The 15,474-nt window shown below is 41.2% G+C and overlaps 1 protein-coding gene across 1 annotated transcript in view; it reads right to left on the reverse strand.

Moving 5' to 3' along the window:
• Window positions 1-8,942: 8,942 nt before the first annotated feature.
• LOC126248406 (LIM/homeobox protein Awh) overlaps window positions 8,943-15,474 on the reverse strand; it is a 345,532-nt gene continuing 339,000 nt past the window's right edge. Inside the window, exon 6 of the mRNA XM_049949364.1 lies at window positions 8,943-12,949. Within this exon, the coding sequence (XP_049805321.1) occupies window positions 12,882-12,949 (68 nt within the window). The 3' untranslated portion in view covers window positions 8,943-12,881. The remainder of the gene's footprint in view (window positions 12,950-15,474) is intronic.

Raw genomic sequence — 15,474 nt, forward strand, 5'->3', positions numbered from 1 at the left:
GGACAAGAAGATTTGGGTTGGGGACGAATGCTATAAAGCATTAGCCAAGAGAAGAGAACCCAGAAAGAGTTGGCTACAAGATGTAGTTGTCTGTAATGAAATATCATCTGAAAACGCTGTACATCAGTTGGAAATCTAAAGGATTTCAGAGTGTTACAAAGATCGACAACTTGATTTAGATGTGCAGAAATGTAGTAACAATGTGGCCCTTCAAAAGGTGCCGAAAAGTGGTATCCTATGACTATAGTATCAATGGTCTCAATGGAAAGCAGTCAGCCCATACAAATACAGGGTGTAAAAATTTACCTATCTCTGCTTACCTAGCAGATGAGTTCCATCATCAGCTTAACAGAAAACCGCCATGAGAGGGTGTCACGAGAAACCTGCGAATCGAACAGCTGAGCCTAAGCCTTCCATCCACTGCAGGTCACCCACTTTTATGTCTGCAGTTCATACCTCTGTCACCTAGCTACCTAGCGTCATAGGCCTGAGTGGGCAACTCCTTGTCTGCCAGCACTGACACTGCCATCTGTGCTTGGGTCCACATTTCGACTCCGAGTGCCTCAGTGCTCCCTATTCTCAGATGTACGCCGACGCCAAAGAGTGTGGACGTGCTCCCCAAGACCGCCACAGCTAGATAGCTGTATGCTACTAGGGCCTGAGCACTGACTCGGCAGTTCCTCGCCACCATCTTGCTGATATGGGATGCTGTCTCTAAGGCTTACTTATGCCAGAGGCCACCAATTTGGATATGAGCCATCAAGATCGTACAGGGACAGATGTATCACATAGGCTTCAGCAGCCAATGATTGACTCAGGTACCTGTGCCTTCCCATGGCTTGTGGCCACACAGTATAATCATACCCTTTCAGTGCAAATACTCCTATATTTTTGAGTAATCATTCTTCTAACTGGTTTGTTGCCACCTGCCACAAATTTCTCTCCTGTGTCAACCTTTTCATCTCACCTTGCAAACTAGATCCTCAAATATTTTCTGGAGTTCTCCAATCTCCGTCTACCTTTACAGTTTTTACCCTCTACAGGTACCTCTAGATCCACGGAAGTTATTCACTGATGTCTTAACAGATGTCCTTTCATACTGTTCCTTCTTCTAGTCAGTGTTTACCATATATTGTTTTCCTATCTGATTCTACATAGAACCTCCCCATTTCTTACCTTATCAGTCCACCTAGTTTTCAATATTCTAAGTGTAGCACCACATCTCAAATGCTTCGATTCTTGTCTGTTCTGGGTTTGCTGCAGTTCATGTTTCACTACCACATGATGCTGTGCTCCAAATGTACATTCTCAGAAATTTCCTCCTCAAATGAAGACCTATGCTTGATATCAGTAGACTACTCTTGGCCAAGAATGCATTTTTTGCCATTGCTCGTCTGATTTTTATGTCCTCCTTGCTTCATCTGACGTGGGTTATTTTGCTTCCAAGGTAGCAGAATTCCTTAACTTCACCTACTTCGTGATCACAAATTTTGATGTTAAGCTTCTCGTTATTGCCATATCTGCTACTTCTAATTACTTTCGTGTTTTTCCGATTTAGGCTCAATATTTATTCTGTACTCATTAGACTGTTCATTCCACTCAACAGATCCTGTAAGTTTTCTTTACTTTTACTGAGAACAGTAATATAGTCAGCGAATCTTACCAATGATATCTTTTCACCCGAAATTTAATCCCACTCTTGAGCCTTTCTTTTATTTCCGTCATTCCTGCTTCGATGTACAGATTGAAAAGTAGGGCTGAAAGAATGCATTCATGTCTTACGTCCTTTTTAATCCTAATACTTCGTTCTTGGTTTTACAATCTTGCTGCTCCTTGTTTGTTCTTGTAGATGTAGTATATCACCCGTCTTTCCGTAAAGATTACTCCTTTTCTTAGAATTTCGAACATCTCGTACCGTTTTACATCTTCGAACGCTTTTTCTATATCGATAAATTCTATTAGCGAGTCTTGATTTATCTTATCTCTCTGGTGCCTTTACCTTTACTAAAACCAAACTGACCGTCATGTAACGGATTTTCTTCTCCATTCTTCTGTATGTTATTCTTGTCAGCAACTTGGCTGCATGAGCTGTTAAGGTGATTGTGTGATAATTCTCGCACATGTCGGCTCTTGCTGACCTCGGCATTGTGTGAATGACGTTTTTCCGAAAATCTGGTTGTGTATCTCGAGTCTCATACATTCTACACAGCAACATGGATAGTAGTTTTATTGCCACTTCCCCCAATGATTTTACAAATTATTTTTCCCTTCTACCTTCTTTGATCCAAAAGTATCCGGACACCTGGCTGAAAATGACTTACAAGTTCGTGGCGCCCTCCATTGGTAATGCTGGAATCCAGTATGGTGTTGGCCCACACTTAGCCGTGATGACAGATTCCACTCTCGCAGGCATACATTCAATCAGGTGATGCCTGGGAAATGGCAGCCCATTGTTCACGGAGTGCTGCACCGAAGAGAGGTATCGATGTCGATCGGTAAGGCCTGGCTCGAAATCGGTGTTCCAAAACATCCCAAAGGTGTTCTATACGATTCAGGTCAGGTCTCTGTGCAGGCCAGTCCATTACAGGGACGTTACTGTCGAGTAACTACTCTGCCATAGGCCGTGCACTATGAACAGGTGCTCGATCATGTTGAAAGATGCAGTCGCCATTCCCGAATTGCTCTTCAACAGTGGGAAGCAAGAAGGTGCTACATCAATGTAGGCCTGTGCTGTGATAGTGCCACGCAAAACAACAAGGGGTGCAAGCCCCCTCCACGAAAAACACGACCACACCATAACACCACAGCCTCCGAATTTTACCGTTGGCACTACACACGCTGGCAGATGACATTCGCTGTGTTATGAGCAGCCACCTGACCATGAAATCCACATTTCCTCATGTCCCGCCTAACTGTCATAGTACTTGAAGTGGATTCTGATGCAGTTTGGAATTCATGTGTGATGGTCTGGATAGATGTCCGCCTATTACACATTACGACGCTCTTCAACTGTTGGTGGTCTCTGTCAGTCAACAGACGAGGTCGGCCTGTACGCTTTTGTGCTGTACGTGTCCCTTCACTTTTCCACTGCATTATCACATCGGAAACAGTAGACTTAGGGATGTTTAGGAGGGTGGAAATCTCGCATATAGATGTATGACACAAATGACATCCAATCACCTCACCACCTTTGAAGTCCATGAGTTCCGTGGAGCGCCCCATTCTGGTCTCTCACGATGTCTAATGTCTACTGAGATCGCTGATATGGAGTACCTGGCAGTAGGTGGCAGCACAATGCACCTAATATGAAAAACGTATGTTTTTGGTTGTGTCTGGATTTTTCATCACACTTTCGGGAACCAAAAGGATGGGCCAAATGTAATAGGAAACAGTTTGAAGACACCAAAGTGTTTACTCCCGTAATTGATCGATCCTTATGGTTCACGTAAGTGTATGTATAGTGTGTGGCCACAAATCAAGGGAAGACACTGGCACCTGAGTCAGTCATCGGTTGCTGAAACCTGTGCAGTGCATTTGTCTCCACACAGTCCTGATGCCTGACATCCAAATCAGCGGCGAATAGACTTGCTATAGAGCAAGCGGTAAGGTTTTGTGGAGGAAGTATGTTATCAGTTCATCAAAAGATTGTTGTCATCCTATTTGATGGATCACGTGTGTGAAAGCATTGTCTTTTTGAAGATTCACTCGAAACTGGAATTCTTGTGTACCCACAGATATGCTATGACCCACGCATCGTGCACTGACTTACATCCCATTTTCAAAATCATTAACTAGCTATTTGCTGCCATGTCTGTCTGCCTGAAACACACAGCTCTGACATTGTGGCTTCACTCACTCCACACGCCGCACCTACCCACAACATGTGGACGTCATACACAGCACATCTTCATACATGACAACCTTTCCAGTTACTTTTGACCACTCAGTTTATATGTTTTATTCAGGCAGAGCTTATCCAGCTGATAACCTCAACGCATTTCTCCTCCAAGAATGAGTCACAGGCCTTCGAGATAGAATAAGTCAGAGGGCCTAACAAAGTTTAGTTAGTGGGTTAATAGCCCATGTCTCAGCGGAGTCAAGGTTGAGTGGTGTTTGTTTTAACTTGAGACAACTAAATTTCTCGAAAACGGCGCATGTTATGAAAAAAATGTTCTACATGAAAAGTTAATATTAGTAAAGTGGATATCTGTCTGTGCTACAACTGGCCATATCCTAACCACCCCTCCTGTGTGGGCGGGGTGAACTTTGTATTTTCAAATGGGAAGTCCCCATTTTATTGCATATTCGGATTCTGTCCTAAAAAAATACGTACAGTTTACTCAAACCAGTGTTTTCAATTCGTGGTAGATGGCACTGTAAGCGACATATATCAAGTGCGTCTATTTTTGCAAATAATAACCGACACATTTGATTCTACATTTCATTTACGATGTAAATGTAGGGCAGACCTGTTATTTGTGCCACACCGGGCTATTCGACCTCACATATAATGCTTGTCTTTTGAGGGAGATCCCCATGACAAGTGCTGAAACCTAGCGGACAACCCCCAAAGTGCTGTCAGTGTCCTTTCGTGCCTGGGGTGAGAACTATTTAGCGTGAGTAGTAGTTTTCGTTTCTCTTGAAGATTTCACTTAAGTTTTGGCTTTCAGACTATTGAGGTATGTAACATTTGCACTCAAAATAGAAACGTAGCGTTGGTATATATTTAGGCACATTTAAATGTCATTAGTTCTGTTTGTTCTGTTCCCTTTTCGATGTAGGTTACTTATGTTCGCTATGTTATCAAATCGGGTAATGACGCCACCATATGATGGGGCTATGCTGCCATCCTATGAATGTGGCGTCATTATGTTTATGGGATTTTCATACAATTTCAAATGCCTCTTGTACGAATAAGGACTACAGAGAAGGCATGATGGTCTCAAGAAGATCTGCAGGCTGTCATGCAACAGGTTGCTGAGGGAAAATCAGTTAGAAGTGTTGCATTGGCATTTCAAGTACCTAGGTCTACGCTTTGAGGTAGATTGAAAAATAAGAAAAACCTTGAACCCCATTTTGAGTAGGCCTCCAATTTGTAACAAGCAAGGGGAAGCAGAACTGACAAAATGAGTCATTGGTCTAGCAAACCTTTTTCATGGAATTACTGTTACAGATTTGCAACAGTTGGCATATGATTCGGCAGAGGATCTTCAAGTAAGGAAAATAGCAGGGGAAGATTGGATATGAGGATTTGGAGGGAGAAATCTTCAAATTTCTTTGCGAAAACCGTCTGCAACAAGTATTAGCAGAGTGACTGAGTTCAATAAAAAGGAAGTCGAACAATTTTTCAAAAATCTAAATTCAGTTATGGACAAATATAAATTTGAAGCATACACTGTATTCAACATGGACGAGACTTATATTTCTTCATTGCAGAAACTGGGTCATATTTTAAGGCCTAAATGTCAAAAAGAAGTTGGAGATGTGACCAGCTGGGAAAGAGGTCGCGATATTACAGTTGTGTGCTCTACGAGTGCTTCTGGACAGTACATCCTGCTGATGTTCATTTTTCTCAGAAAAAGGATGACTCCCGTACTCAAGAGAGGAGGACCAGCTGGAGCCCATTACAAATGATCACACAATGGATGGTTTAATGAAGACGTTTTCCTTGATGGGCTGAAACACTTCAGTAAATTCAAAAAGTCTTCAAAGGATGAACCAATTCTGCTCTTACTCGAGAATCATATAAGTCATGTATGGCTGGATTCATATGAGTTTTGAGAGTAAAACCACATTCATGTGTAATCAATTCCTTAGCTTACATCCCACAAAATACAACCACCTGACGTCACATTTCCTGTGTCTGCTGAAAAATGCTTTCAATAAGGGATGTGACAAATTCATGAGATCAGATTTATACGGAAAGAAAACACCATATGACATGGCAAACGGATTCAATGTTGCGTCTTTGAATGTGGCAACAATTCAGAAACGCTTTTGTGTGTTTGAAAGTAAATGCAGGTAAATTTAAAGAAGAGGACTTTGCACCATCTCTGACTGTATAACCATTCGTGATAGATGACCGAGAAGATGAAGCGGTCAGTTATTCCAACGGTAACGACGAATCCGCAGAGCTTCGTACAAACATAAGTCGACCTATACTACAACAGAGGAACTACCCTCAAGAGACAGAGAACAACCCTTTTGAAGCTTAAGGGCTTGATGTATACACTGTAGATGGTTTGCTTGGAGTTCCTGAGTACTCCAGAACGTCGTCAGGAAGTAAAGTTGGAAAAATTTTCTAAAGTTTTTCGATAAGCTATCATCAATGCCCAACGCGGCAGTGATTAACGCTGAGGGAAATCCAAAGCGAAAAAGTCACTCTGCTATTTTAACGTCTACTCCTCTGAAAATTCTTGACAGCGAATGTAAAAGAATGGAAAAATTATCAAGAAAGAATTAACTGCCAAGAAAGCAGCAACGAACCTTTTGGAAGGAAATACGACTACCATGAAAAACAGGTGTTATAGTGAAAAGAGAAATTGTCATCCAAGAAAAGCAAACTACTATCTTCATTCTGTAGAATTAAATTGGAGGAATCGTCAAGTGAACACAACATAGATTTAGACGAAAAAGTCTTATGCAATGACGATGAAGACGACATTTTCGACAAAAGATCAGATAATCTTGAACTGTGCCTTGTTTGTGGAGAGTACAGCTTCAATGAGTCTTGCTTCAGCTGTAAGCAGTGTGGATAATGGGCTCACTTCGTGTCTAGTGGTGCTGATTCAAATTGGTTCAAATGGCTCTGAGCACTATGGGACTTAACTTCTGAGGTCATCAGTCCCCTAGAACTTAGAACTACTTAAACCTAACTAACCTAAGGACATCAAACACATCCATGCCCGAGGGAGGATTCGAACCTGCGACCGTAGCGGTCGCGCGGTTCCAGACTGTAGCGCCTAGAACCTCTCGGCCTCTCCGGCCGGCGGTGCTGATTCCCCAGACAATTGTGTTTGTGACTTTGGCCAGAGACTCTAAAACTTAACTCTTTAACCTTTTTCATGTGTATTAATGGTTGTAAACATGAACTGTATAAAAATATTATGATTATTTAATAAATCTTTTATTAAATTATTTGATTTACTGTATTTTCCGTTATTTTCTTAGTTTTATGGCAGACGACATGATTATTCCATGGGTGTGGCAGAATGAGGCAGATATGGGGAAAATGGCACCACTGTGCAGACATTTATTTAAAAAAAAATTTTAATGCACTTAGATTGAAAATACAGGAAACAAAAAAGTGGATAACCAAATTTCTGTAGAGTCATATTTATGTAATTATAATTAATTTTTATATACGTCAAAAGTCGTTTTCCCTTATGGCAGCGCGATTCCCCTGGTCTCCCAAAAGCTTTGTGTTCTACCGGTTGATATCTATATTCGAGATTTATTTGGTGTTGGAAATTTGACTGTACAGTAAAATAAGGTCAACCGTTTCAATGTCTGGGTAGAAACTACGTTAGGGTGAGCCATGAACAACGATGTGGATGTAATAGCTTTTATTCCCACCGGGGTGCTTCATATTGGTGAGTCCCTTGCATCTCAGCATTGGGGTGCTTCATTTCGGTGAGTATCGATGGCACGTGCGACTGTCACTGTCACTTCATGTACATTTTACCTTATTATAATGTTTTCTGCGGCCAGCGCGATAGTTAACGGCGATTGGATGGTAACACACGCCGAAATCAGTCACCCTGATGGCGGGGCTCGAGGGTGACCACCGAAGTCAAGTCTCCGCAATCAATCCAGTAGGGAACGGAAACTGTGTTACCATTCATGCAGCTGATCTGCCAGAAATGTCAATGTCCTGTACAATCACATTGGCAGTACTCAAGCAACGTTTGAACATCAGTATTAACCATTAAAACACATAGATTTACGTTTACATCGCAAATGAAACGCAGAATCAAATGCATCGGGTCTCAGCTGCAAAAATAACCGCACTTAATATTTGTCGATTACAGCGTCATCTACCACGCACGGATGTGAAACAGTGGTTGAAGTAAACCATAAGTATTTTTTGGGGTGGAATCCGAATATGCAGTAAAAATGGGAGGGGGGTTTCCCATTTAAAAATACAAATAATAAATGAAAAGCATCAGTTTGCTTTTGTTCTACAATATTACTTTCATTGTTAACCGGTTTTCGGCTTACAAGGCCATCTTCAGACATAAATGTCTTGTAAGCCGAAAACCGGTTAACAATAAAAGTAATATTGTAGAACAAAAGCAAACTGGTGCTTTTCATTTACTATAATGTTGTTCTACCAAGAACCGACGGAAGATTCTGTTAATATGTTAAAATACAAAGTTAATCCCCTCATACAGGAGGGGTGGTTAGGCGGGGTGATTAGGCGGTGGCCAGTAGTAGCACAGGCAGATGTCACCTTTATTAATATTAAATTTTTAGCTAGTAAATTTTTTCGTACGATTTGTAATTTTTGAGATATTTAGTTGTCTCGAGTTAAAACAAAAACCGTCAACTAACTGTGAGGTGTGAAGAGAGCCAAACAGTCGGAGGGTAATTTATTTGTGAGGCCTTTTTGTGTTCTACGTGGCGAGAAAGGAAAGGCACAGTGCAAAGTAACAACTAGCTGGATGTCTTTATCGATAAACATTCAGATATTGAAACAAGAGACGTTCATTTTTTTGTTGTTACGTTTGTTGCAATCAGCAAGAATATTTAGAAATTACTGGTTAAGTATCAAATTAATTACAGTACCTTGAGCAAAGACTGTTCAGAGCTTGCAGTCAACAGCTTGAGATGAAATTGTACGTTGATCTCCGTGGATGTGAGGACTGGGTGTAATAAAACACTTTGTACTTCTCATAGAGATATAATATATATTATTTACAAACAATTTATGTACACTGAAAAAGATCTAATCCATAACATGAATATATACAAAACACTATAGCACAGACTGGTGAAATTCTCAGGCTAAGATGAAACAGTGACATTACAACTTAGTAACATTTTTGTAATTAGAAAGAAATTGCTCTATATGTGCCTTTGGTATGGAGACGTCAGATTCAGACATCTTAAACAATTGCTAAAAATACTGATGTGGCAAGTAATAAATTTGCAGCGTTAATCATCTTGTCTTTTTTCGAGAATTCGTCTTGTATCAAGACAAAAATTTTTAAATCTGGAATAGCGTTATTTATTTTATGCATTATCTTAGCATCATACACGCAGATACATTCAGACTTAAAGTAAAATTTTGGGTACAGGACTCATACTTCAAGCAAAATCTCACAAATATGCTTTGTTTAGATTGTTCCTCTTGAAGGTCTTCTGAGCATGACACGAACGCACCTTTGTTTTATAAGGAATGAATGCTTTTTCTTGCAACCGTCTGGCTTTCGATGAACATCAGTAATAGACTATTGTAACAACAAAAACGGATTACTGCCAAAAAATCAACTGAGAATGCAAGGAAATGAGTGGGTGCGTGCAAACACACACCGTTAGAATTAACGACATATTTCCATACTGGAGCAGAACATGCACGCATGAAAGAAAATTACGAATGCAAAGGCAAGATTGCAGTTGAAATACAAGAGGAAAGTTGTAGGTATTGAAGAAGGCTAAGAAGGTGTGGTTGAAATGCCTGCACAGAGGAGGATACAGTGAACATCTATAACAATCTACAAAAAGCATTCTATCGGAAATAATGCTCTGAAGATACAACAGTGTTGTTTGAGGAGTATGCATTATGTATTGCATATTACGGATGACAGTACTTACATAAGAGAGCGATTTTCCACGGCTGCTCACTTTGCCCATTAACTTCCACTATTAGCACCAATCAATACATCCTCACAGGCACCTCCACAACAAAATCGGCAGTGTCCTATTCATAGGATCCATCCCACCATACGCTTTCAGCGATTTAGAAAATGCTAAATTGGAGTGAGCCGACGGGGATCTGAATCCCACTCCTCCCGAATGCCATCCCACTGCCTTAATTTTGCATCCCATCGCCCGGTCTGAAATACAGGGCACGAAAAAGGGAAAACAGAAGGTTCAGTGTCGCAGGCTGACAAATCACTTCGTTGTCATGGATGACCTCAAGAAGCGAGAGTTGTTTTGAAAATACTGCACTGTCATCAAATGTCGAGTCTGTGTCCCAGTGGCGGTCAGAATATGTTTGACAATTTGTTTCTGTTAAATAGAATAAACTGATGACGCTATGGTTGGTTTCAGAATATGTAATGTTCGCAAAATATATTCCACTGCGACGCAGTCGGCGCCCTTTCCACTGTCGGGGGCAAAATCTAACGAAATAGCTTCCATCTTGCTTTTGTACGGCCAGTGGCCCAGAAAATGGGTACGTCGCACCCGGTCAAATGCAGCATTGGTCCAGGCTTCCCGGCGTGTCACCTCAACACAAATATTTCTTAAAGTGTTGAAGATATCGAAAAGAGTGTCCGTGTAGTGACGTTACACAAGGAAGAGATTATTATGGTCTCAACTTCGCTTTTACCCATCCAGAAACTGAGACAGCTACGTATTATTATTGCAAGTAGCTACAACTGTAACACAATTCATGTCCTTGAAATGTAGGGTATAATGATTCATGATGCGGTTTGCAACGAAAAGTTTCACAAGAGAATGTGCTAAATACGAAAGTTGGTTCAGTACAGTTTCACCTGCTTTGCGACGTAAACATTGGGTAGCGGGGCGCAAACATCGCTTTGACGACTGGGGGCCACCTAGGTCTTCATAGTTACTACATTTGCTGCCATTTTTTGCGAAAAATTTTCATTGCACACCACGACAAGCATCAATCTTCATACTCTTCATTTCAATGGATCTTGAGTGCTGTAAAGAAATTCATAATGTCATTCAAAATGCCTCACTGGTTCTAGTATCCTGCTAGAACGAGAAGTCATGAGCATAGCGCATATAGCACAATACGCTTGCTGTGTGTACTGTCATTTGTGTGAAGGCTTGCTGCGATGCCTTCAACGATTCTGGCAGAAAACTGGTGGCCTAGGTGAATAAATATATATATTGAGAATTGCGTAGAGTTGTTGCAATCTGAAATTCCTGTCTGAAGGTGCTAGAATACGGAGAATGTTTAACATGTTTGAAGTAAGCTTTAGCTCCCTTGTCGATTAAATGCAAGCTATTGAGGGCACAACAAAAAAGTCGCAGAGAATGCGAACATAGGCAGAAGTACACTGTATTGGATAAGTCAAATACACAATGGTATCATTATTCACCTCGAGGGCGTCAGCAGTGTTAAATTCGGAGTTTTGCAACTAAGACCTCAATTAGATTCTAGCACTCAATCCACAACAAATTTCATACTTCACGATATATGAAATTTAATAACCACAGATAGGTACTTTGAGGCCGAAATGAAAACCACAGTCGCCTAGATTTCGAAGTAGGCGAACATAAATACTATCACAAGTCAATACGTACGGCAAGATTAATTTTCTTACGCTCTGGATGTATGTAAACGACATAGAAAACATTTTAATTTTTGCTTCTCACTTCTCAAGAGATACTGTATGCATCTTAAGATGAGGACGACGAGAATTTTACTGTTAAACTGGTAACTGACAACGAAGCCGAAGAGTACTTCATTAACAACTTGTCGTCAAATGTGATGAGGGCTGCAGTAAGCATTTGTTTATAATTACACTGATAGTCTCCATACCAAATGACTAAATAGTCAAACATGTAAGAGTCTACAGGTAGAGATTACATTAATACCGGAAAGCTTAGTAAATAACTTTTTAGAACTTTTTAACATCCAAGTACTGTACACAGTTCAACAGGTAATATCTTGGCTTCTGAAACAGAAACACAGTTTCAAAAAGTTTTGTCACTGGATACAGTAATTTGTATAACAAATTCACTCATGTCGTTCATTGGGTTCTTGAGGATGATTTCAAACAGTACAAGAAATGTTCGTAGGATTCTATCTTTTTCAGAACGGACAGTTCTCGGCAAAATGCAGTGACTTAAATAAAGTCAATGTTTATACAAGAGTTTAAGCAAAGTTTTGACATTCCATTTAATACACTGATGTTACACTATGGTGAAAAGCACGGATGACAGATAATTGGAGAAAAGCTCGCTCCACATTTAATATACGATATCTTCTGAAACGAGGTTACATTTGCGTGATCAAAATAGTAAAGGCATATCCTCCAGCAGTTTGTGCAATGCACAGCTCTGTGGCGATACTTTGTGGCATTTAAGCGATATTCTGAAGAGGACAGCTTTTTCTTTGCGTCGATTAGATCATAGTTCCTAAAGACTGCAGTGAGCTCATATATACACAGCAGCACTATTACACGCCTGAGACTGTCTTCAGAACTCAAGCCGTGAAAACTGAAGGTCTCATCTTAACGTACGTTTTTTCTATCAGTATCTGTGGCGAATTAACGACTACAGAAGAAAAATAAATTATGTAGGAGCCACACAGACAATGACAGTCTTCTTTTATCGTACAGACTAAGTCTAGCAGCATAGACATAAGTTACTGGTTTACAATTAAGGCAAGAATCGTCCGCATATTTCAGCTTTCAAGTACAGGACGATCAGTAACAAAAACAGTGAGAAGGATAACCAAGTATTAGCGTTTCCAGCAGTCCTTGTGGTGCCAGTGTGGAACGTGGACGAGTAGCTTGCTTATCACGTCCCCTAGTAAGACGCGCAGTCCGTCCACTAACGGAGACGGCACCGAGCGAGCGAGGCGGCAGTGGGCGTCATAGGCAGCTTCGATCGGCGGCCGCGCGCGGCGCCAGCAGTCACCCGTCGTCCAGGTGCCCCGCCAGCGCCGTGGGCGCGTCTCATACCTCGCCGCGCATGCACTGCACCATCGAGTCGGAGGACAGCTCGTCCATCGAAGAGTCTTGCGCTGCAGACACAAAATCAGGGTGCACGATTAACACACAGTATGAAGCAGAAGGGTGCTTTGCAACTTCTAAACCATTTTATAAGCCTCGAGCAATGCTTGCTGTGTCTCGGAGTGTCTGTGATTAATTTTCTACCGAAGTGAAAACCATCTTACGTCAACGGTCGAAGTCCGTTACCATATTCTGTAAAAGGCTTGGGGAGAGAGCGAAAATCCCTAATTCTCTCCTTGGGAAGATCCTAGAGCAAGCGGTTTGCATTGGCTTTCCTCCTTCATGAACACCAAGTGCTAAGTGTATGTCCATAACGTGTTGATAGACGTGGGGACTGCTAGTACAGTGCATCGTTTTGGCAGACCAGTGTCTACATAACAGGCGAAGTGACACAGTGGTAAAACAGCCGACTGCTAGAGGGTAGATCAAATCCCTGTCCAATCATCTAGGTTTAGATTTTCCATGATTACCCTAAATCGTTTAAGACGAATGTTGGAAGAAGGTTGGAAGAACTTAGCCGATTTGCCGATTTCCATCCCCCCCCCCCCCCCCCATCCTATTCTACCCCAATTAGAGTCTTGCTCCTTCTGTACTAACGTTAAACACTGTTACACGTCCTCAACTCACGAGACACTGAGCAGACATTTGCGACTTGACCTGGCACAATGTCGCACAGCCTGAAGAGTTTGCATTGTAGGCACCGCTCTCCTTTTCTCGCAGGCCAAATATTGGTGATGCAAATTTTTTACGCTACTTGCTACGTTCGGATGGAGCAAAACGCACTACTGTGCATTAGCAACCTCAGTTTATGTATTCCCTTCACTATACTACACCGCTACTGACAATGTACATTTCGGTCCGAAATTCGAAAACAGAAAACCACATTTTCTATTGTGGAAGCATCTTTCTGAAATGTTTTTGAAGTGTATTTTAACTGCGCAATCTATACCGTGATGCTCAGACTAAATGTTCTCGAAATTACCGATCAATTATCCTCGAAGAAAGATAATGCGCTGCGATAAAAGTGTTATCTTCGCATGCACTGTAGGACAATGGTGGATTGAAATTGAGTCTCAGTAAACACCGTGACTTCTACGATATCTTTACTTGGGATCACCGGAAACGAAACAAAAATCTAAAAAGAGAAAAAATACGAACGAGGATAACTGAAGAGCAGCGTGAAAACAGTATTTTTATGACTCTAATACAAACGGCTTTTTGTAGAGTGCCACAGAAAATTGAGACTTATCAGATTCTTCTCTGACAATTCTGCAGCAGCTGCAGTCAATTAAAAAACCGGGTGAGGAAATGCAATCAGCAGGTGTGACAATTTATGGTCCGCACTTTACTACTTAGATATGTATGTATAAGTATGTATGTATGCGTGTCCTCCTTGAGAACTAGATTATGCCTAACCTTCTGTCGGATGTGAGTTCCAGTGATATTTCCTTAGATATTAATGGCGCCTGTACGAACGTTCCACACACCTTAATTAATGAGGATCCATGTAGATCAAAAGTCATCGCCAGACACCCTCGTGATGTGAAGGGTGCTGCGGGGAATAATCTCGGACGGTAACTGCACGACTCTCCCATCCGATCTTGGAAATGTGTCTGCCTCGTACAAAGATGTGCCAGTGGCGTTGACTGCAGAAAAATATGAAGGTGGAGTCTCGACGAAATATAAGAAAAGTATATTTTTTAAAAGCACGATTAATGAGGTGCAGCTGAAATTAGTTCTACACAAGCAGCGAGGAATAACTGTGTGCTGATATGAAATTCAATGATCACAACATGGGTATAAGAAGTAAAAGAATTTGTTCTTAATGTGCTTATAACACCATTTTAGGCTGTCATCTGAAATATTTTTAGAATAAATGGTATATAGATCTTGTTGGATTAACACTCAATATTGTGGAGAAAAATAAATGGAACAGACATGTTTGCTACTCAAGCTATGTCACATAAATGACGAAAAATTTTAAGAGGCAGAGAGTGAATGTGTTGCAAGCAAAACTCCAAGCATACCTTTACAAACGCTAAGGAACGTTTGTGATAATTGTTGTGAATATGAGATAACCGTATATCTTGTGCTGAGACCTTCATTCCAGGCTTCGTCCATCAGTACATTGGAAAGTAATTGCATGGTGCAGCAGTGAGTACAAAAATGGCTAAAATGGCTCTAAGGTCTACGGGACTAAACATCTGAGGTCATCAGTCCCCTAGACTTAGAACTACTTAAACCTAACTAACGTAAGGACATCACATACATCCATGCCCGAGGCAGGATTCGAACCTGCAACCGTAGCACCAGCGCGGTTCCGGACTGAGGCGCCTAGAACCGCTCGGTCACAACGGCCGGCGCAGTAAGTACATAATTGAGTGCCATTGGTAGTGATTTTTAGAGTATAGGCATAGGTAGTAAAAGCCCATCAGTTGATAGGAAATGTTAGTTGCAAGGTTGCGGATGCTGTTGTGGTGTCTCAAAATTTGGAATTCACAGCAAATCATTCGCAATCCAAAAACAGGTATTGAAA

This window comes from Schistocerca nitens, chromosome 1, assembly GCF_023898315.1.
Source record: "Schistocerca nitens isolate TAMUIC-IGC-003100 chromosome 1, iqSchNite1.1, whole genome shotgun sequence".
In the NCBI taxonomy this organism is placed as follows: Eukaryota; Metazoa; Arthropoda; class Insecta; order Orthoptera; family Acrididae; genus Schistocerca; species Schistocerca nitens.